Source organism: Equus przewalskii, chromosome 4 (genome assembly GCF_037783145.1).
Source record: "Equus przewalskii isolate Varuska chromosome 4, EquPr2, whole genome shotgun sequence".
Classification (NCBI taxonomy): Eukaryota; Metazoa; Chordata; class Mammalia; order Perissodactyla; family Equidae; genus Equus; species Equus przewalskii.
In genome coordinates, this window is record NC_091834.1 from 100613906 (window position 1) to 100634900 (window position 20995).

General features: G+C 46.7%; 2 protein-coding genes and 2 long non-coding RNA genes across 30 annotated transcripts in view; 3 read left to right on the top strand and 1 right to left on the bottom strand.

Moving 5' to 3' along the window:
- The window catches only part of CUL1 (cullin 1), a 113452-nt gene extending 108784 nt beyond the window's left edge, over positions 1 to 4668 (top strand). For all 4 annotated transcript variants that reach the window (XM_070618020.1, XM_070618019.1, XM_070618018.1 and 1 more), the window contains exons 18-22: positions 1629 to 1676; positions 1758 to 1840; positions 2395 to 2500; positions 3009 to 3122; positions 4148 to 4668. In XM_070618020.1, coding sequence (XP_070474121.1) covers positions 1629 to 1676; positions 1758 to 1840; positions 2395 to 2500; positions 3009 to 3122; positions 4148 to 4228 — 432 coding nt within the window. In that variant the 3' untranslated portion in view covers positions 4229 to 4668. The remainder of the gene's footprint in view (positions 1 to 1628; positions 1677 to 1757; positions 1841 to 2394; positions 2501 to 3008; positions 3123 to 4147) is intronic.
- Positions 4669 to 6123: 1455 nt separating this feature from the next.
- On the top strand, positions 6124 to 13240 carry LOC103553702 (uncharacterized). The gene is made up of 2 exons (XR_545518.2): positions 6124 to 7217; positions 10770 to 13240. It is a non-coding gene; the product is annotated as an uncharacterized lncRNA (long non-coding RNA).
- EZH2 (enhancer of zeste 2 polycomb repressive complex 2 subunit) overlaps positions 9717 to 20995 on the bottom strand; it is a 66459-nt gene continuing 55180 nt past the window's right edge. For all 24 annotated transcript variants that reach the window (XM_070618038.1, XM_070618034.1, XM_070618029.1 and 21 more), the window contains 11 exons: positions 19398 to 19638; positions 18602 to 18771; positions 18092 to 18186; positions 16876 to 16916; positions 16319 to 16444; positions 15450 to 15628; positions 13308 to 13403; positions 12570 to 12651; positions 11519 to 11599; positions 11303 to 11387; positions 9717 to 10043 (listed from right to left, as the gene is read on the bottom strand). In XM_070618038.1, coding sequence (XP_070474139.1) covers positions 9983 to 10043; positions 11303 to 11387; positions 11519 to 11599; positions 12570 to 12651; positions 13308 to 13403; positions 15450 to 15628; positions 16319 to 16444; positions 16876 to 16916; positions 18092 to 18186; positions 18602 to 18771; positions 19398 to 19638 — 1257 coding nt within the window. In that variant the 3' untranslated portion in view covers positions 9717 to 9982. The remainder of the gene's footprint in view (positions 10044 to 11302; positions 11388 to 11518; positions 11600 to 12569; positions 12652 to 13307; positions 13404 to 15449; positions 15629 to 16318; positions 16445 to 16875; positions 16917 to 18091; positions 18187 to 18601; positions 18772 to 19397; positions 19639 to 20995) is intronic.
- On the top strand, positions 14145 to 19945 carry LOC139083090 (uncharacterized). The gene is made up of 2 exons (XR_011539652.1): positions 14145 to 14354; positions 17922 to 19945. It is a non-coding gene; the product is annotated as an uncharacterized lncRNA (long non-coding RNA).

A 20995-nucleotide genomic window follows, 5' to 3' on the forward strand; every position in this document is an offset into this window, starting at 1 on the left:
ATATAGATAGTTTTACTTCTTCTTTTTCCCATTTAGATGCCTTTTATTTCTTTTTCTTGTCTGATTGCTCTGGATAGCATTTCCAGTAGTGTTGAATTGAGCTGGCATCCTTGTCTTGTTCCTGATCTTGAGAGAAAGCTTTCAGTTTCTCACTATTAAGTATGTTAGCTGTGGGTTTTTCTTAGGTGCCTTCTATTGGATTGAAGGAGTTTCCTTCCATTCCTGGTTTTCTTAGTGTTTTTATCATGAAAGAGTGCTGGATTGTGTTAAAATGCTTTTCCCGCTCTATTGGGATGACTGTGCTTTTTGTCTATTGTGTGTTACGTTGCTTGGTTTTCTTATGTTGAGCCACCCTTGCGTTATTGGGACAAATCCACTTGGTCATGGTCTATAATACTTTTTATGTGCTGCTGGGTTTGATTTTGCTGGAATTTTCTTGAGGATTTTTGCCATCTATATTCATGAGGGATATTGATCTGTTGTTTTCTATAATGTTTTGTCTGGTTTTGGTGTCAAGGTAATACTAGCCTCATGGAATGTGAATTAGAAGTCATTGATCTTTTGATCATACTTCAAGGTAGTCCAGAATACATCTTCAAGTTCTAATGAGATTACTTTGCTCCTTTGTACGTGAGAGTCTTTCTTCTTCCCTCCGTCTCTGCATAGAAGCAGGCGCAAATGGCAGTGGAGGGTCTGCATGTGCCCCTGCTCTGCAGAGCTGACGGCCCAGGGTCTCCTCTGCTTGGCTTCTGGCGGAGCCCTGCCTTGGTGGTCAGCGGCAGGGCTCCCTGTGGGATGCAGCTGCTGTCTGCTCCCTGCAACCGCAGCCGTCTTTGCTTAGTGAGATTTGGCTCGGCAAAGCCTCTGTCGTCCCCGTTCCGGACGTAGCCGGCGGTGTTCTGATCCAGCTTGGGCTTCTGGGCCAGTCACCCCACTAGAGGCCTCTCACTTCTGTAGCTTTCACCTTGCGCCCTCTGGCCAGAATGGATATCCATTCAGACGAGGGCAGGCCCTTTCTGTCCACCTGTGGCGGGGGTCCTAGGTATGTGGGAGTCCAGGTAACTGTGCAATAGGCTGATGGTGCTGTCTGATTTCCTGGGATTGAGAATCTGTGAAACTAAGGGAGAGCTGGCAGATGATCAGCCACCGACCGTTTACAGCGAGGAAATGCCCAGCGGCCGCACCGTGTGCTTGGAGTTCACCGGAGGCAAGTCGAGAACAGGGTCGCCGGCCACGAGGCCCCCTCGTGTTCATGAACAGAGCGTTTTTTCCAGTCCTGCTGAACGAAGCAGCGGTCAGCGTCCGGGACGAGCTGTCAGGCATCTAGGAGGTGGATAGGTTCCTGTGGGTTCACTTAAAGCAGTCGGTCCTGCACAGTTTCTAACATTTGTAACACAATTGTCAGTCTTTATTGTCAGGTGATGAAGGCCAGAAAAGGGTTGAGTTTGCTTTTAGAAGTACTGGAGGAAGTAGTGAATTTGAGAACCACGAAGAGGCCCCACCTCTCTTTTCCTCTGGATGTATTCTTCAACTTGCGTGACTTTTGTTTGACGTGGGATTGCCTGTGGTTTTCATTGCAAAGAAAAATGCATTTTCTCTTTAACTTATCTTTTTCTCTTTAATTGCAGGACATTTTGGCGCAAGTCCTTCAGATTTTATTGAAGTCGAAGTTACTGGTATGTTTGTGTACTTTTTCTGTTAAGCCAGAAGAAAGGGTCTTCCTGAGGTGTTACGTAGTAACGCTTGTTTTCTTACAGGTCTTGGAAGATGAGAATGCAAATGTTGATGAAGTGGAATTGAAGCCAGATACCTTAATAAAATTATATCTTGGTTATAAAAAGTAAGAAAAATCTAAGTCCCAGACCCCAGATCCCCCACCTCCGCCCTGGGCGACCTTAATAAAATTATAAATTGGTTATACAAAGTAAGAAAAATCTAAGTCCTAGACTCCAGACTCCCCCGCCTCCGCCCGGGCGTTTCCCGGCCGATGCACAGGGAGCGGGGCCGTGGAGGCCTCCGCCGGACCATCCTGGGTCTATTTGACTCCATTTCAGTTTTTGGTTTTTTCTTCATTTGGCAAATAAATCTTAAATGGCTCGCCTAGAAAGTTTGGACCTCTGTGTCCAAGTGTTGTGATCTTATTTCACTTGACAAAATTTGGGAGAGCCGATTGAGGAAGCGGGTTTCCTGCAGTGGAGGTGTGCTGTGCCTGGCCCAGCCGGTGCCCGCCCTGTGCGAGGAGCCGCCGGGTTCGGGGTTGGGTCGGGCGCTTTGCGGAGCCGGCGGCCGCGCACCTCCCTGCGGCAGCAGAGCGCTTCCGGAGGATGGAAGCAGGGAAGCCTCCCTGCCTTCCTCTAAAGCTGTGCTGATGGCTCTCCTCCTTTTTCCTGACAGTAAGAAATTAAGGGTTAACATCAATGTGCCAATGAAAACTGAACAGAAGCAGGAACAGGAAACCACCCACAAAAATATCGAGGAAGACCGCAAACTACTGATCCAGGTGACTTGGGTTCATGTCGGTGTCGCGTGGGTTCCCTCACACGGGAGCTGGTGACTGAAGCCGGTCTGGTGCTTCGTTTGGGCTGTGTGTTGGCTGTGACTTGCAAGTGGTTGCCAGGATGATGGATGGTTCTAGATGGAGTAGATGAAATAACAGATGAAATAGATGAGAACAAGTAAATGTGGCGCGTTAACTACAGTGGGAGGAAGGAGTGTGGAGTGAAGGGTGGGCAGCTGGTGTGGCTTTGAAGATGGACTTTTTCTTCATTTTTTAAATGTTTTATATTTGGGTTAGATTATTGTAATTACTTGTAAACACTTTAATGTTTGTTGTGTTCGAGCTGAAATGCCGGCGGGTGGAGGTGGCCCCTGTCCCCTCTCGCTGCCGTGAACCGTAGTCCTGGGCCTGGAGAGAACTTGGCGGCCTCTGCTAGCTGTCCTCAGTCGCGAAGCAGCAGAGTTGTTGTGACTCTCGTAGACACGTGTGTTTTCCCTCCTCGGTTACTTAGGCGGCTATCGTGAGGATTATGAAAATGAGGAAGGTTCTGAAACACCAGCAGCTGCTGGGAGAAGTGCTGACTCAGCTGTCGTCCAGATTCAAGCCTCGGGTCCCCGTCATTAAGGTACAGAAGTTTCCAAGCAGACACGCTCGGGTGGTTCTTTTACAAGAGGAGAGGTGTAGCCAACAGTGGGTTGATTACTGTTTCCTGAACAGGATGGCTTATTCATATGTAACAGAAAGACAATAGGCTTAGTTTTTAAACACTTCATTGAAATATATATACAGAGAAGTGCACAGATGCTAAGTACTCAGCCTGCTGATTTTCTCAAAGTAAATACGCTTGCACAGCCACACCCAGAGCAAGAGTTAGAACGTCACCAGCGTCTCCAGTGCCCTCCCTCTTGCTCCCTCCCAGCCAGTGCCTGTGCTTCTGTAGAGCTGCCCCTGTCACGCATCTGACACCGTAGGGCAGTGTGCGCACCCTGCACTCCGCACGCACGGCCCCAGGGTACCCGCTCTCCCGTGTCTGCTGGCGGCACGTTTGGAGATCCGTCTCTGTCTAGCCTGTGGCCGCGTGTTCGTCTGACTGCCGTGGGGCATCTTCTGTGAGCACGCACAGCTCCTGGTGACTGACGTTCGCTCGTTTCCACGGGGCTTGTTTAAGACGGCAGCTAAGCAGCTCTTTCCTTCCCGAACCACCGGGGTAAACGGCAGCCAGTGCAGAGCCCCAGAGGGCGGCAGCTGACGGGACTCCCCTGGGGCTGCGTGGAGCGCAGGCGCCCGTTTGTTCAGAGTCCCCACGCCCCGTTCCCTGTGAAGGACATCCTCAGGCGAGACTGAGGGGAGAGAGATCGGGCCGCGTGACTACTGCAGCGCCTGCCCGGTTCCCGGGCGCCGTCTCCGGAGAGGCCTCGCCCTCCAGGACCTTAAGGAGGAGGGCGCTGACGGGCCTCGACTAGGGAAGGCAGTGTCTTGGCTGCCTGAGAAGTAGAAGCACACACCAGAGGGATGTGTGGGGGGATTTGCTCCCCACTGAGATCCCGAGGGTGGGGGGATCGTGGTGAGAGTGGCCTGTCTCTGTTCTGGTAATAAATGTGTTTTTCCTCCCCTTCCACTACCTCTTCCTTTTTTAAAAATAATGCTCAGAAATGCATTGACATTCTGATCGAGAAAGAATATTTGGAGCGAGTTGATGGTGAAAAGGACACCTACAGTTACTTGGCTTAACCCTTCTAGAAGGGTCTGACTGTGCGACCCGCTGCAAATACTTCCTGGTGGAAAAAATGAAATCAACTCAAGTTCATAGCAGCCAGCCTGCCGCCATTTGGACCTCCCTTTTTAAACCTGGGACCAAGACTCCATCAGCCGGTCTCAGATGTACATCAGAACTGCTCAGGATTGATACATTTCAAGTCTGTAAATATGGACACCAACGCCATTTAACCTAATTTAAGAACAGAGGGGACTGGAACCTTCCATGCTGAGGGCTGCATGCTACTGCATTTAAATCAATACATTGGCTACTTGGTTAACCGCTGTCGTCTTAGGCAGCACTTAGAATGTTGGCAGCACTGTGAGAGCAAGTCTGAATGGACCCACGTGTAATCTGCTATGAAAAACCATTTGTATAGTGTGTTTCATTTTTTAATGTGTGAAAATAAAGAAAATTAAAGGATTTCTGTACAAGTCGCATTTGGTTTTGTTTTAAGTTTTACTAATTTCTATATGTAAATAAAAGATATAATGATTGTGCAAATTTATATTCCCAGTGTCTTCCTGTAGTCTAAAAGGCTGCATTCTTTAGATTGAACATTTTTTTTAAGATCGTACAATTTTAAGGCCCCTTGTCATCTTTTTTCAAATGTTCATGCTCATCACTGTGACTTCCTCCAGTGGCTTGAAGGCAGCACTGGGATTCAGTGACTCCATGTCGATGCTCTTCACGCTTGTAAGGACTGAATGGCTTAATCCTCTGACAGCCTCATGCAGGAAACAGTAGCCCCTTTTCACAGGTGGGGAAGCTGAGGAGAGGAGGAGGAGCTTGTCTCTAGTGGGTAGCGGAGGAGGCAGCCGGCCCCGGGACCACGCTCCCTGCCAGCCTCTGCTGCTTTGTCTGGTAAGTCTGCAGGGCGAGTGCCCGCGTGTGGGGGGTGATGGGGCTAGTCACTGCTTCGTCTGCTTCTGACCAGTCCTTAAAACAGAGGCTCGACAGTTTAAGGTTACGCCAGCTTTGACAGGTGAAACTGCCTGGGTCAGAGGAAGGAGGCGTGACCTCCTCCCTCCCTCCCCAACCACGGTGGGAGGCGAGGAGCAGACCAGCAGGACGAGAGCCCAGCAGCTTGCCAGGCCCCTCCTGGTAGGTTGGACAGTGTTCTGGCTGTTAGGAAAGTTGCTCCTCTAGAGAGGATGGAGTGTCACCCCAGCATGTCCCCCAGAGGAGACCTGAGGCCAGGGGCGCTGATGCTCCGTGCCCTCTCCCAGCAGGGGGCCCTGGGCCATGCCAGCTGTGCTTCACCCTTTGTCCACAGTCCCAGGGCTGACTGCTGTCCACGTGAGTCCCCCTTTTGCGGTCACTGCCTGCCCAAAGGACAGAAGAGACGGCGAGGTGCAGGCAGAGACTGCAGGCAGACTCCGCCCTGCAGCTCCATTCTCTTGAGGTTCCCTCTCATAAACCTCACAGGTTTCTTAAGCGATACAAGTGCTAGGACATAGCAAACTAGACCTCTCCTGAGTCAGTTACAAAAGAAGGCGGCGGCATGGCGGCATGGCTAAGGGAGTAAGCGGAAGTTCTTATGGCTTCTTGGAACAATCTGGCACTTAACGGGTTAGGTTACAAAGTTGAAGGTTAAATAGGTTATGAAAAGTAACAGGTAATGGTTCCCACACTTTTTTAGTGTATCTTTTTCAAACGTTCTTGCGTATAAACCAGGCTGAAAGCAGAAGTGCCACCCAGGGCCCCCTCTTCTCTCCCTCCCCCCCCCCAAGGGCCCCGGGGCCTCTGGAACCCTCTAACTGGAGTTGCGCTCACAGCTTGCTTTTCCTCGCAACAGTGTATCTGCCTCCGAGACACGTGCTGCAAAGAAACACCAAGGAGCCACTTTCAGAACCTGGATTTGCATCCTGTCCAGTAAGGGAAGTATCTTAATGAGGTTTTGCTGGTGTCTCTTGAAGTCCTCCAGGATCGAGAGTGCCCTTGGGTAAGTCAGAGCCTGTTCTGAACAGTGAGCAGAGGTGGGCTGAGGGCCGCACGCCCCGCGTCCTCCGAGTCCATACCTTGGACCTGCCCCCTCACGTTAGGTGAATGTCCTGTTTAATGGGTGTGGAAAGAAAGGGCAGCTCAAGATTTTTTGCCTTTATTCCCCAAACCATATCCTAGCCTAACAAGGATGGTCAGGAGCCTCCAAAGGTGAGCCAGAAGAATCGAGCTCCCTCACGTGCCAAAGAGCTGCATTTCTCTTCTGAGAGATGGAGAACGGCCTCTGTGAGGAATGCGTCTTTCTGGGTAACTGAAATAGTGGTCTTCTGAGGCTGCCTAGAGGCAAAGGCCCGGGAGTTCTCACAGCTCTCGGTGCCCTGAGGAGGGATCACTGACTGCAACACTCGTGAAGCCCACAGGAGGTGGTGGGTTGAAGGAAAACCACGTTCTGGGCTGTGTATCTCACTGTCGGTTCCGCAGGCTGAGACCCACTTCCTCTGGCCAAGGGAGGAGACCAAGCCTGGTGGGACCTTACTCAACAGCCTGGAGGGTGACAGGTTCTCCCGCTTGGAATCTGTTATCAAAGATCATGCCTGTGTAGACATGGACTGCTGGCCAGTCACTTCTCAGTGCCTTTGTGAGAAAGCAGCGGGGGACACTAAAATACAGGCCTAAGTAACGGGTAAGGGGGAACAGTGGATCCAGGACCAAGAGGCCCCTGGGATTTATCTGTATTGACTGAACACTGTAAGATGGCCTGCCTTCTTGCTGAACACTGGTATCTAATTTTCCTTTGAGAGAAACTTAGATTTTACCAGACCCAGAGGAAAAATCAAACATGCTGACCTGTCTCTGTTTGAATTGAACCCCCCTTCTGATAAGACTTTTTTTTCTTTTTTTAATCACAGCAGCTTGGCCCTCTGGTGATCTCGATTTTATCTGCCCGAATGTCATCTTTGCAGTTCAGCCACGGGATGCACGTGCACAGTGGCAGACCAGACGATGACTCTGTCCTAACAGGTAAGTGGGAAACCTTTATGGAGGCGTGGTTTGCACACAGAAAGCTGTGCACGTTTGCTGTTTCAGACCGTTTCTACTACCTGGTGCTGTGCCCATCACAGGGAGTCATTTATAACAAAGCGCTCAAGGAGTGAGCAAGCACTTACTCCAGCTAATTCCAGTAAGAGCCTAAAGCTCACACAGCTTACAACAGAATACTTAGGTTATTTCAGTGTTCACGTTAGGAACCCTTCTTGATGACCCATCTAGTTGAAATTACAGGATGTTAGTTGACACACGACTGATTTTTGGCAGGGTTGGGGGCAGTGTTGAACACCTTGGGCAGAGGTAGAAATCCAGACTTGGAGTCTGGATACAGTGAAGGCTGGAGAGCAAATGAACCAGACAATAATGAAAAATAGGCAGTTTCTAGGTAGATGTCTTTTTTAAATAAATTAACATACTGGTTGAATTGACAAGCAGAACCACATATTTCATGGTACCTGGAAAGTTGGCCTGTGGGTGTGATGCTGCCTGTACTTGGACGTCAGGACTCTGTCACAGCTGTGGGTTGTCTTCATGTGCTTCTTTATGACCGTTAGGAGAAAAGGCTTAGGGGCCACAGAAATTGAGCCACTGGGCGGCAACCTGCTGGCAGGGTGTCTTCATCCTCAGTGAACGATGTAATATTCCTACACCGTTTGAAAATGGTTTGAAACACAGCTGTACCCTGGTATGATATACTACTCAGTTCTGTATTTTCTCTGGTAGGGAATCAACTCCAGGCTTAGAGACACATACAGACTAAGTTATTACCTCAGTGGGTACAGGGGAAAGGAGAAAAAGCATACTTTAAAATTAGCTTTTGCCCAAACTTTGTCTTTATTAATTGGGTATTTGAATACCTTATGTGTCAAGTTCTATGCTCCCTCCACCCCCCGATTATAAATAAAGTCTAAAGCTGACCAGATCTGATAAAAGATGCTCGGTGTCACATGGGACATACTGAATGGGTGCACATCAGGTGTTTCCTGTTGGAGAATCTGTTCATGTAGTTAGTGACTAGGGCACTAGAGAAGTACATTTCAAATCAGGGTTCAAAAAGATGGTTGTGCGTGAAAAAATACGCCAGATGGTGCTCAAAGTTCTTGCTCTCCATCAACGGAACTTTTATTTTGTTTTTATGCTGTATTTGGGTCTCTGGTATATTAAGTGAGCAGAACCTCCCTGGACTCGAGGACCCGCCTTCCAGTTCATGCCTGGGGCCAGGCTGGGAGCTGTGAATACCAGAAAGGCTGCAGCTGGAATGAGCTCGGTGTCAGTAGATACTATCAGCGCAAGCAATCACTGCGGTGTCCTAACCAGCCCACACGTGACAATGAACAGATGGGCTCCACTTGTGCTGAGGGCGAGGGTGGAACATGGCAGTCAAGGGCAAGCACGGCAGTGAACCTACGTGAATCAGTCAGCAACAGCCAACCAAGTGAATGGTCCCGTTTCCTGGGTGGAGAGTGGGGTCGTTAGAGACACAACACATCAGCAGCGTCAGTCAAAACCAAGCGGGGCAGAGAATCTAAGGGTAACACACAAGACGAGCATCTAAGGCCAGGACTTTCTATTGCTAAAGCACAGTGGCAAACTAACTTTGTTAGGACTCACACTGCTACGCCTTGTGTATCAATGTAACGAAACCAGACAGTGTCAGTGTCTGCATAACCAGAAGGGAAGGTAGCTTTAATTAAGTTTCATATTATAAATCAAGAAAAATTTTATCAAACTCTCAAAAAGGCAACTGCACACCACAGACCGACTATCGCTGTTTGGAGGGCTGCCCCCAGTCGTGTCGGTCAGTGTGTGTCGGGAGGGTGCTGGAAGCCCTCACTACCGCTCGGAGAGGAAACCGCATTGTCGTGGAGGGTCGGGAGTGAGTGCCCGGCTCCCTGAAACTTGGCGAGGGCTTTCCTACCGCTTCTTCAGAAGATAGAAAACCATACTTTGGTGACATCTGTCACCTTTCGTAGATGGGTGAGGAATCTCGTTTATACCACGGTATTTCCAAAGGACTGTGTCCACACTAACGGAGTTGAGAGCTAGGTAGGGTCTTAGACATCACCTGGTCTCACTGTCACTTTGTGGAGCACAAGGCCTGGAGATGAACTCTCCCGGCCACTCAGCGGACTGGACGTGCCCCACGGTGGTCTCAGGTTGCAAGTAGTGTCGCTCACTTATGGACATCATCTACTTATTAAGAGACACTATTACTATAAATTCTAATTAGGCAAATTATACAATATCAATTATGTGTATATTGTATTCATATTACATATGTGCATGTTTACTTAAGTGCTATTTGGTATAACCAGGCAAATGAATACTGACAGGCGATATGAGTTAAATCAAGATTCACAGTGACAAACCTAACTCCGGTTTTTCACTGGAGAGTCTGCTCCCCCGCTAGGGACGAACGAGGTCCTTTTCTCCAGCTCATGAAGCTGTGTGACACACAACTCAACGACAGGAGAAGTTCAAGTATTCTTTATTCAAAGTTGAAAAATGTACCATACTGCATTATTGCAAAAATTCACTGGTACAAAACACTTTGCAGCTGGTGAGAAGGCAATAAAAAGTTGATTTTTAAACTCATTACTATAAATTATTCTTACAGTACTTTGCAAATTCAGAATTTCAAACTGCATCTTCCTTTTCTACATTGCCCACAGTACTCGAGGTTCCTGAAGCTAAGGCAGCTTGTTCCAGAGAGGAGGAGGGGGAGGAGGTAGCAGACGTCAAGGGATTTCCATTTCTCTTTCGATGCCCACGTACTTCAGGGCGTCAGCCTGGCTGTATCTGAAACAGCACGAGAGAGGCGTGAGCACCACCCGGCGCGGACACTTACCGCCACTGCTGCTTAATTCAGCGCGCGCCTCAGACACCGCCGTGTGCAGACGGCGACGCAGACAGCTGTGTCACTGGTAATTTTACTACAGCCCTTCCCACAGCTTTCTTCCCAGCTACCCACTCTGGCCCTGAGACACACTGTCCAGGAAGGCATGGTCCACATCATGACCTTTAGGCCTAGCACTGGGAAGGCAAGAGAAAGAGAAAAGTAACTCTGATCTGGCTGGAATGATGACTTGGGCCCCCAGTAAACAGGGCCAAAGAGTGGCCACCGCTGGTGCCCTCCAGGTGAAGAAAGAATGGGGACAGCACACAGAAGCGAGAAGAGCCTAGGACCTCCACCACAGCAAGGGGGGCTACGGGTCCTCTGAAAGGAAGCACTGGCTATGCTGCCCCCTAACCCAGGGCCACCAGCCGCTGCTCATGCGGGGGGCAGGGGCACTGCTTACAGTGAAGTAGCAGTGGTGGCCTCCCCTAGGGCGATGCTGACTGGGGTCCTGGCACTTCCACTGTGCAGCAGTTTGCCATTAAAGGTGGCTACATATGGGCCTTCGTTTAACACAACTCAATATTCAGAACCCAAGCTTCTGAATGGGCCGTATATTCAGCCACAGGATTTGTGTAATTAGACAGTCGTCTGACTGCATTTAAATAACTTGTCAATTTATCCTACAGAATTTGACAATGTAAACTGCCAGCTGGATACCTAATCTCATAACCACCACCGGGGGCCCGTGTGTCCTCAGCATCCTGACGGCTGGCATGGCTTTTCCCACAGAAAGGACCCCAAGGATGACCAGGTAGGATATTGGCCAAATGTGCCTTAAACTATTAAAATACTAAATAATGATGTATGTAGTAAGTACTCCAGCAATTAAACATAGTGTGACCACATTCACTTTAGAAAATGCACCTGTAGGAACTCAGGTGGCATGGCCATGCACAAAGCACACGTGCAAGCATGGTGTCAAGAAGTCCAGGGGGCAGACCAGCTCTTACCAGCAGGGTTAAAAATGGGCCTTTCTGCATTCTTTTATAATAAACTACGTGACCAGAAAAATATAAGCTAACTCCCACGGCAGATGGTGACTGGGACTCAGCCCTCCCACACGGGAGATGAGCAGAGAGCTGAAAGACAGCCTTTGGCCCCAGCTCCAAGTCCAGGAAGAAGCCTTTAGATCACACCAGAAAAATGGACTGTTACCCACCTGTAATCAAAAAACAGCTCTTCACCAGTCTGGATGGCTCTCTTAGCAAAAATCCCTATCCTGTGATCGCCGTTAACCATCATAACTGGAGAGAGAGAGACAGCAGTCAGCGCGCTGGCGGAGACAGGCCGCAAGGAGGGAGCCCAGTTGCTCACAAGCACCCATCCGCCCAGGGCCAACAAGTCTGCTACCACTTTCGGACTCCAGAGCACCTACCTTTTGCATAGCAGTTGGGATTTACTGAATGGTTTGCAAAACGAATTTTGTTACCCTTGCGGGTTGCATCCACCACAAAATCTAAGAAGAAATAAGTACAATCCACTGAACCATTTCAGTTATAGATCAATAATTCTGGAAATACAACTGGTTATAGTTGCTTTTGAAGGCAAACCCTGAAGAACTAAGTCATTCAACCAACTTCAGAATGAAATGACATTTGGAGGAAAATGCTGTTCTAGGTTAAAATTAATCAGTAATTCAAGAGTTTTCTCTCTCAAATGCTGTTACTTATCAACTATAAATATATATTACTGAGCAAAACATTGCAAAAAAAGGATTCTGACTAAGTTCTTCTCAACACCAAGAATAAGTATTTTTCAGATTTAAAATTGGTTTTTTTCATCATACTGTTTATGGAACACGTTCAGAGAAAGAACCTATCCTACTATTTCAGCTGAGAGACTGAATGTCTGAGATGTTAAGCACACCTGCGTTTCCCTCGTACTCCCCCCAGCGACACAGACTACAGCCTTACGGTCTCTACTCAAGAACAGCATCGGCAAAAGCAGCTTCCTGGGTTCTCATAGTCCTCTGAGAACACCTAGGGAAGTTTTGGAGATGCCTGCGAATTCAGTGCTCCACACCCTTCCCAGGAAGGACCAAGCTGATTCAACACCCGAGGGGCCAGGAACACGAGGAGGGCAAAGCAGTGGAGAACCGAAGAACGTCTCACAGCCATAGTGGTGTGGCCCCGCCACAGCTGGCCCAGAACTCCAGAGCTCAAGTCCTTCCCACACAACCCGTTCTCCCAGAGGAACTCCTCCCCTCCGGTTCCGGCAGTCCAGCCTGCTTAGCTTTCAAGCGAGCAGCCCACTCCTAAGCCTGTACCAGCTAGTAAGAAATACTAGAAGCTCCTAACGTGGAGATGGTGCTCCTTGCAACCCCATCATGACACTTGGGGCCGCTAACTTCATTTCTGAGGACGTCGGCCAGTGGACAGGCTCCCAAAGGCAAATCAGTAACTGACGCCTTCACCTCATGAACTTACCGTTATTCAAGTTGAACAGAAAGCTGCACATGTATTTATCATACACTTTCCCTCTTCTGTCTGCTTCGTCTTGAGAAATAATCTAGAAAGAAAGACAGGACAAGATGGTTTTGGGTTAGGTGGTTAAACCTGGTAGGAGAGCACAAAAAGCCCATCTAGAGAAGCTGGGACCTTCAAGAGGAGGATCCTCGACAAGTAGTCACGGTGGCCAGTTTCTCTCCCATTCAGTCTGCATGCTGATATGTCAAAGAACAATGATATTTTAAGGACTTCAACTCAGAAATATTTCCACAGCCAAACTAATTTATACTTGGAGAAAGTGACTAACAGAAGTGTTTTTAGTGAATAAAAAATACCAGCTCGGTGGGTTACTTCCCCATTGAAGCAAAGCCAGCCCTCTGGACCTCCCCTGACTCCACAACTAACAAGGCCTAGGATTAACGACACTGGCATTTCTAGGTCCTTTTTAGGCTGTGGACTAAGCAGGACAGACTCTGCATCACAAAGTTCTTGTTCCTGTGCTTGTCCCCAGACGATAAAAGCTGAATGTGACAGATCAAAGCAGTCTGGTTACCAGCAAACCAAACCCACCAGCATGAGTAAGTCCAAGCTGAAAAGGCACTTTCTATTCATTTATTTCTCATCAAACCCAATGGACTTGCACAGTGAAATCAATGCAAAACAAACAAAAGTTATCTACAGTACTCCACGAACCGTGTGATAGTACTCTCGCCTCACCTCTCCACAGTATTCCGAGATGAATTCATTTTTCTGCACAGGATCTTTGATGAAAATCCCCCAGCCTGCCACATCGGATGGTGCCAGCAATAAATGCTGGAGGAAAAAGCACAATCATAGAATCAAAGAAGGAAGCGAAGAGGGGCTGCTGACACAGTCGACTGCGGGATGGATCCCTCTCAGTCTTCAGCCCTGTTCTCACAGACGGTCAGTGAGGAGGAAAGCTGCTGAGTACCCCGCACTGAGGGGTCAACTCCCCAGGTATTGCCACAGGGGCTGGCAATGCTTTGGGGTAAGTATTCTCTACCTTACAGAAAAAATGAAGTCACTTCTGAGGGCGGTGGTCCCCTCCATCTGCCACCATTCAGTGAGGTATCCCAGGACCGTCACACTTCCCTTCTCCATCATTTCCTCAGTCTTTAACGTTCTTGAATAGTCCACTTTCAAGGTGAATTTAATACAAGAACACCCAATCACTCTCTCCCCTCCACTTCCCCAGTGACCACTATCACTGGCGACCCCATTTTCAGTTCCAGGCCCCCAGAGAACATTCTCCTGGTTCTTCTAGCGTCTGTCCCTCCTGAGGCTCTGCCATTTCTCCATGGCAGTCTCTCTGGGATGTGCTCTTCCACAGCCCTTCCTTGAGGCAGCATTAGGAACGACCATGATCTCATCAGTCCAGCATTCTGGTCTTAGGAGATGCCAAGAGGATCATCGGTGTCAATTTTATACTTAGGGATTCCTTCCCAACATACTCTAACTTTTCATGTGGTTCACTATTACTTTCATTCCAAATTTCCCAATCTATTCCTATTCTAATCCAGCCTACATTCACCTGTCAGGGAAATTCCCCAAATAGCTCACTGATCAGAAACTAAATTAGTCAAATATTGTTAAGCAAATGAAACCCGGTTGGTAAAAACTATCTACCTAATTTTCTTTTCTGTTTTAGAAGTTAAAAGATGTTTATAAAGAAGACCTGTCAACATGAACAGTATTACCTACTTCCCAGACAAACTGGAGGATGAGTTTATCACGCAATGGCAGGTATGGGATGGGGGAGAAATGAGATTTTAAGAGCTCAACAGATGTGCCATGGGACACTGTACAACATCACTGTGATGGGATGGCCTCGATGGACCTAAGTACCTAGAGCAAAAGGACTAAACACCTGAAAACATCAGAACACCCAAAAAGAAGTATTTCTGGTAGAAGGGGACCACTTCCAGGAGTGTGGTCTCAATTACGTCATACAACAGTTCAGTAACCTAAGACATGAATACACACCAACCCACGGCAGGGCTCTGGGGCCAGAATGCCTGCACTGGAGTTCCTGCTCGTTTCCTTAATGAGTCTTGTAACTTTGGGTTTCCTCACCCGTAAAATGGGGTTAACTCGCGGAGTTATGAGGACTAATGCGTTAATACACAAAAGCACTTAGACCAGTGCCTGCTGTATATCAAATAATAAATGTCAGCTATTACTATAAAAATGATTAATTGATGAAGAACCCCATCATCTACCCTAAAAAAAAAGGAGATACTGAACTTCCCCAGCATATGCTGTTAGTTTCTTTTGCTCAGTAATGACTTCTTGGTTGCTACAATTAGAATCACCTGCATACAGTTCCCAGGCTTCAGTTATGATCCCTGTGTTGTTTTCAAGGTTATTAAAGAAACGAGAACTAAGTCTGCAAAAACTACCAGGGGAAATTTCATCTTTTACTCTGCACAAGAAGGAAACTTGGATAAGAATGGGTCTCTATATTCTGAGAGGAACACCGTTTATTTGTATTAAGGAGACTATATAAACTACTAGTTCTATTAACTAAAGAAAAAATTCAAATCATCTATTAAACCAATTAGGAAAAATACCTTATTCCAAATCTGATCCCATTAACAGCTGTTTCTCAGAATTTATTAGTTCATCTTACAACAGAGGTGGGTGTTCTATAGAAAACTTAAGAGATTGCCCAAGGATGCATGGCCCAAAGGAAGATCAACCATTTTCCCTCTATCAGCTGTACCATTCAATGGTCATTTCCACTTTTTTGCCACTGCTAAATGGTCTGAGACTGTCCCAGCACTGACAACAGGCAAGAGCCATCCCAAACTGACCATCCAGGAGGGACAGCACTGTTACCTTTTTGGAGCCCCGCTGAATACTACAGTTCTTGCAGGACACGTTCTTGCTGTCCCAGTGGTCAGCAGCTCCACAAGTGAGACAGAGGTCAGGGTCGCACTCTCGGACAGCCAGGTAGCACGGGCACTGCTTCGTGTTGCACTGTGCTTTGCAGCGGCACCCGGGGAAGCGGTTCTGACCTGCAGAGAGATGTTCTTTGTCATCATCTTAGTGGGGCATGTCAAGTATCTTGCAAAGGCCAGAGTGACTGTCACCTCACGCCCCCCTTACTAGCCCCTTGTGCAGACGAAGACACTGAAGTAACAGGACAGTTACAGCTGTCAACACTGACAAAGGTCATCGCTGAGTTCTTGTTTTTCCATTTTTGTTAAATGGTGTGTTTACTTAAAGTTCTTTGATTTCTAAAATATGTGTGATGGGAGGGTTTGGGCTAAATAATATCCATGGTTCTTGACCATCCTAGAGTCCACAGTTCTAGGAACTTCCTTAGTATCAGAGCTTCATGTGCAGTTTCATTAAATAACTATAATCTTTACTCTTATGCTAGATTCTTTTATATTCTGAAGACTTAAACCCACCTAACTCTGACAATTTCTGGCGCCCAAAAAGTATTAGGCAGTTATTTCTAGATTCCCCTTACATTCTATGATTTAATTTAAATGATCAAAGGAAAAAAGCTCCTTTAATCCAATTTTGCTTAACCTACACACATTAACCAGGAAATCGGCTGGACACCAGCACGGTGCCGGTTATAGGGCTCCATAAATATCCTTGTAGATAAATGGATTTCCTACAGGAAACAACAAGCAAGAGCTGACCAGAAGCCTATTTAATCCTCATGCAATTACATCAAAGCAGTAGATACTTACACTCTGAACTACACTGACAAAACTTTTCACAAAAATTTTGTGCTATCACACAAGGGCACGAACTGTCACAAGGCTGCCGTGGGTGGTCACAGGGTTGATAGTTGTAAACGTGGTTAGAGGAGCCATCTGCACAAAGAGAACAGCAGGCAGGTCAATCCAGAGGGGTGCACGATGATGGGACACGACGAACAGGAACACGTTCTTCCCCAGTACCTGTGGAGCTGAGCGGGTTTCCCTTCCTGTTTACAGCTCTCCACATACTCTTGTTTACAAGATGAGGTTCCCTCTCATCCCCCAAGTGCTTGGGTACCCCAGAGCACTGTCACCCACACCACAGTCAGATTTCCAGAGTACTTTCTTCTTTAACTGACTGGCTGACTCACTCCACCCAGTCAGCTTTCACTGTTAATCAACAGACATCCTCCATTTAAATTGGCTTAATGTACAGAAGTCAATTATATCAGAATATCCCAAACTCTAATTCAGTTACTATGCTGAAACAAATGAGAAGTAGACATTTTTAAGTTAATAATGAAGTTGAACGGAAAGATGCTAACCCTTTTTCAGCTGTATCTTTCTGCAGTGTGCAGCCCACAACCTGCAAAACACAAAGAGAATAACACACAGCCTTCTTCGAGGAGCTAGGAGTGCAGTCACAGCACAACCCAACAGCAGCCACTTCCCCGGGCCGGACTGTGCCAGGAAGACCTCAGTGCTTTAAATCCAGGTCACTGTGAAGCAAGTCACACACCAGACAGCTTCCATGTGCCGTCAGTTCAATGGCTGCGGGCCTGTGTGGCAGCTGGCCCCACCGTGTGCCACAGCGTGCATGGGCCCTTTACAGCCCCGCCTGGCAGGACTTAGGGCGGCCACGCCTCCGTGTGTCTGCCATTGACCTGTATTACCCAAATCCTGATGTGGGAGATAATGATACCGTAAGCTTCCTCTAATTTCAGGCATTTTAATCATTCAGTTGAGCTATATGGTCAGAAATAATACAACCAAAAAATTCAGAAGTATCTACTAAAGCCTAAATTCCTATGGGAAATACTTCTAAGTTCTTTCAGTTCCAAATGAAGTTGACCCTGACCCTACATTTATTAAAGAAATGTCACATGAGCATGTACACAATTTTTGAAGTGTCATCTAAATGTCCCCTTGCCCAACACCCAACTATGCTTCTCTCTAAAAGGGGAAGGATGACAACAGACGGTCCCTCCATGATTTTCTGGCTCTTCCCTTAGAAATCCAGTCAGCCTGAAAACATTCTCCACACTTCGTCACTCACTCACCACAAGCCTTTGTGAAAGGTAACATTCACACCGGCTTAAAGTAGGGTAACAATTAAGGATATCAGAATGCAAGGCCACACACGTAGAAAATTCAGGCTCCTAGAAGAAAAAGCAGCTCAGAGCCCACATGAGCACTCCCGAGACTCACCACAGGAGCACGTCCGAGAACAAAGGCTACGGCACTGCTCTCTGGGGCCCTTCCTGCAGAAGCTACTACCTGTTTTCTTAACCAAAACGCAGCATAGTAACCGTAATTTTTGTGACTCATAACAAACCAAACCAATCTAGTGAAGGCTGCTGTATTTTTACAGAAAAATACCAGCAACGAACGACCCATGGAAGCAAGACTCCACAAGTCTATTTTTGAGGCAGTTTTAAGTGTTTTCTGCAACAGACAGCGTGGAATCCGACCACTGCCCTTGGAAGTGCCCAGCCCGCAGCGTCTCGGTGACGTCTCAGAACGGCCGCCCAGCAGACTTACCGGTGTTTCCTTTTCTTCTTTCTTGGAGGAGTATCGACATCCTCAGCGGGAGCTGGAGCTATGATACTGGATTCTTTGACTCGAAACTCATACACCTAACAAGAGGCACAGTCACAGAGCCATGAGGACCGTCCATTAGGCAAACCAGTCCTGTGATACTCATTCACACCAGAAACTGCGTCTCTTCTGGGACCCTGCTAGGTGCTGGGGAAGCACAACAGATACTGCCTCAACCCTCACGCAGGGAGAGCGGCTGCAGTGACATTCGGATGCGGAGTTGCAAGGCTAAATCCAACTGGCTTTGTAACTCCATTGCCACCTAACCTGAAATAGCTAACGTGGGAAAACCAATTTTCTTTCAGTTCCCTCTCAGTGAAAAAAAAGAAATTTACTTCCTTTCAGAAGATGAATAGGAGCTTAGTAATAACCAAGAATGTTCTGATGTTCGGACAATGATTACATCTTCTCTACCCGAAGCTCTCTGACAGTATCTTTATCAGATATGCTTACCTGTCTACATGTTTTGGTCCCAATTAACCTGGCAATGGCACAGAAATTGTCGTAGTATGTACCAATGAGGACCCTGAACATGGAGGCCTCTGCCCCGCTCCATTCCACATTCTCTGGAGGCTCGATATTTGGCTTCATCTTGATTGGTGTTTGACACCGAGAATTCGCTTCTACAAAACCAAAGTTAAGCATCGGTCAAGAAATGACAACTGGAGAACAGGAGGAAGTAAAACTCAGGGTGTGCTTAAAAAAATGCAGGAAGTGAATCATATTTGAGAATAAACTAAGGCTAGAAAAGTATCAATAAGCTCTTCTCCCATGGAAACCATGAGGTTGAGCTCCCTTAACACAACCTTCGAAAATGAAAGTAACCTGGGTTATACTTTTATTATTTGTGCTATAATTCATAGGGCTGAAAGGACAACTAAAATCTAATCAGTAAAATACCAGTTGGTAGCTCTAATTTTCCTCTGTAACCACAACTACTCACAGCACATCAAGAATAGTAAACTGAATGATCTGAATTTCATTAGGCCCTGTCTGAGATGGAAAAGAAAATGACACCAAGAGTCAAAATAAACTGGCTCATCAACCTTCAAATAATCCAAACAGGCAAACCGACCCAGGCTGGGGTCAGGGTGCAGGGCCACAACAACAGTAAGAATTCAGCTACGTGATCCTTGAGAGTTAGAAAACTAAGCGACTAAGAAAATTATTCAGTACACTACACACTCTTAATTCACAATTTGAAACCTTCAAAGCAATAGTAAAACCCCAGTTGTCAGACAGGTCTTACCAGAGGAACTGGAAGTTTCATCTTTCTTCTCCTCCTCCTCTTTATCATTGTTCTCGCCTCCCGTCTCAGTGCCGGCTTCCCTGTCACTGTCCGTGTCCTTTGACTCCAGCACGTTAATGGTGGGGGTGCTGGGTCTGCTGCTGTTATTGGGAAGCCGTCCTCTTCTGCGGCCTCCAGGGCGTTTCGGTGGGGTCTTGATCCGCTCAGCGGTGAGGGCAGCAGCAAACTCCTTTGCTCCCTCCTACAAAGTGAAAAATGCAGACATGAGGGTAAAGTTCTGCGACTCATTTTGTTGGAGGAGGAAAAAAAGGATTGCATAAGGCAAGTTAGTCAAGAAATGTATCACCATGTCTATTTTTCACAAATAATCATTTACATATCTAAATACACTTGTTTTCTGTCTGCTTTTGACAGTTCGAAATTTCAGAAAGATAAATATGGGTTCTATATATTATTGCTAGAGTGGTACGAAATCAGGTAAGACAGTTCCATATTTGAGAATTTGTGAAATACATTAACTGATTAAATTAAAAAGTCAAAATATAAAATACACTGTGTTATATACAGTCTATTTAAAAGTGAATTTCTGTAAGAAGTGTATACCTAATGTGCATCTAGAGCCAGACTTTCCTATTTCAGGGTTTCTTAAGATAACATACATCTCTCTCTGGTAATATTTAGAAGTATACGAGAAGAATAAAAACATACACACATGCTTGAGTCTGTCACTTCCTGCCGTACTATGAAAACATCCAACTCTGTTTTTCCTGTGAGCATGCACAGCCCCAGGAAGACATGAAAGGAACTGAGGACCGAGGCTCTGAGAGTCCACTCAGCATTATGAAGGGCAGTAATCCAGTCTCAGAGAGAATGCAACGGTGAGAGCAGGATTATAGAGACTACAGACACATTTTACATGAGCCAAATAAAGTTCTGCCTTGTAAAGAAGATTATAAAATAGTGCTCAAGAATTCTATTTTTAGTGGCAATAGAAGGGAGAAGTTTGAGAGTAGCCAACAGTTTTTATACTTCATTCTACAGAAACCAAATTGCTTAAAGATAGGATACCTTCTGCAGGTGCCATTCAATGAATCTTCTGTCCAAAATCCAACAGGCAATATATACCCATTTAGTTCCTAGGTAGGAGTGGCTTGGTTCAAAGAGGGGGAAATGGTAAAAATAAGATAGTACCCGTAAAAAACAACTTTTCTACCTCATCTTTTCCTAAACCCTTACCTTTTCTCCATCATTTAAAAAAAAAAAAAAAAATCTGTGGGACCTATAATATAGCTCACACTACAGTGTCTAAAACTCAAAGAAGGGCTATGGCTCTGAGAAAGGCTGAGGAACTACTGCCTATGACTCCCAAGTTTCTGGGGTATAAAAGTGGGCTGTCTGCTTCACACTCTCATCAACTTTGTGGAAGGTATGAGAGTCCTTGATCCTAAAGACCTTGAAATGTTGCTGAAGAGATTAACACAGAGAATAATACAAGATTAATGGAAGACTAGAATGTGTAGTACATAAAAGCTACGGAAGAAACAACGTGGGTGAGAAATCCCTGCTACTATATGGCCAGTAAAAGTATGGGAATAGTA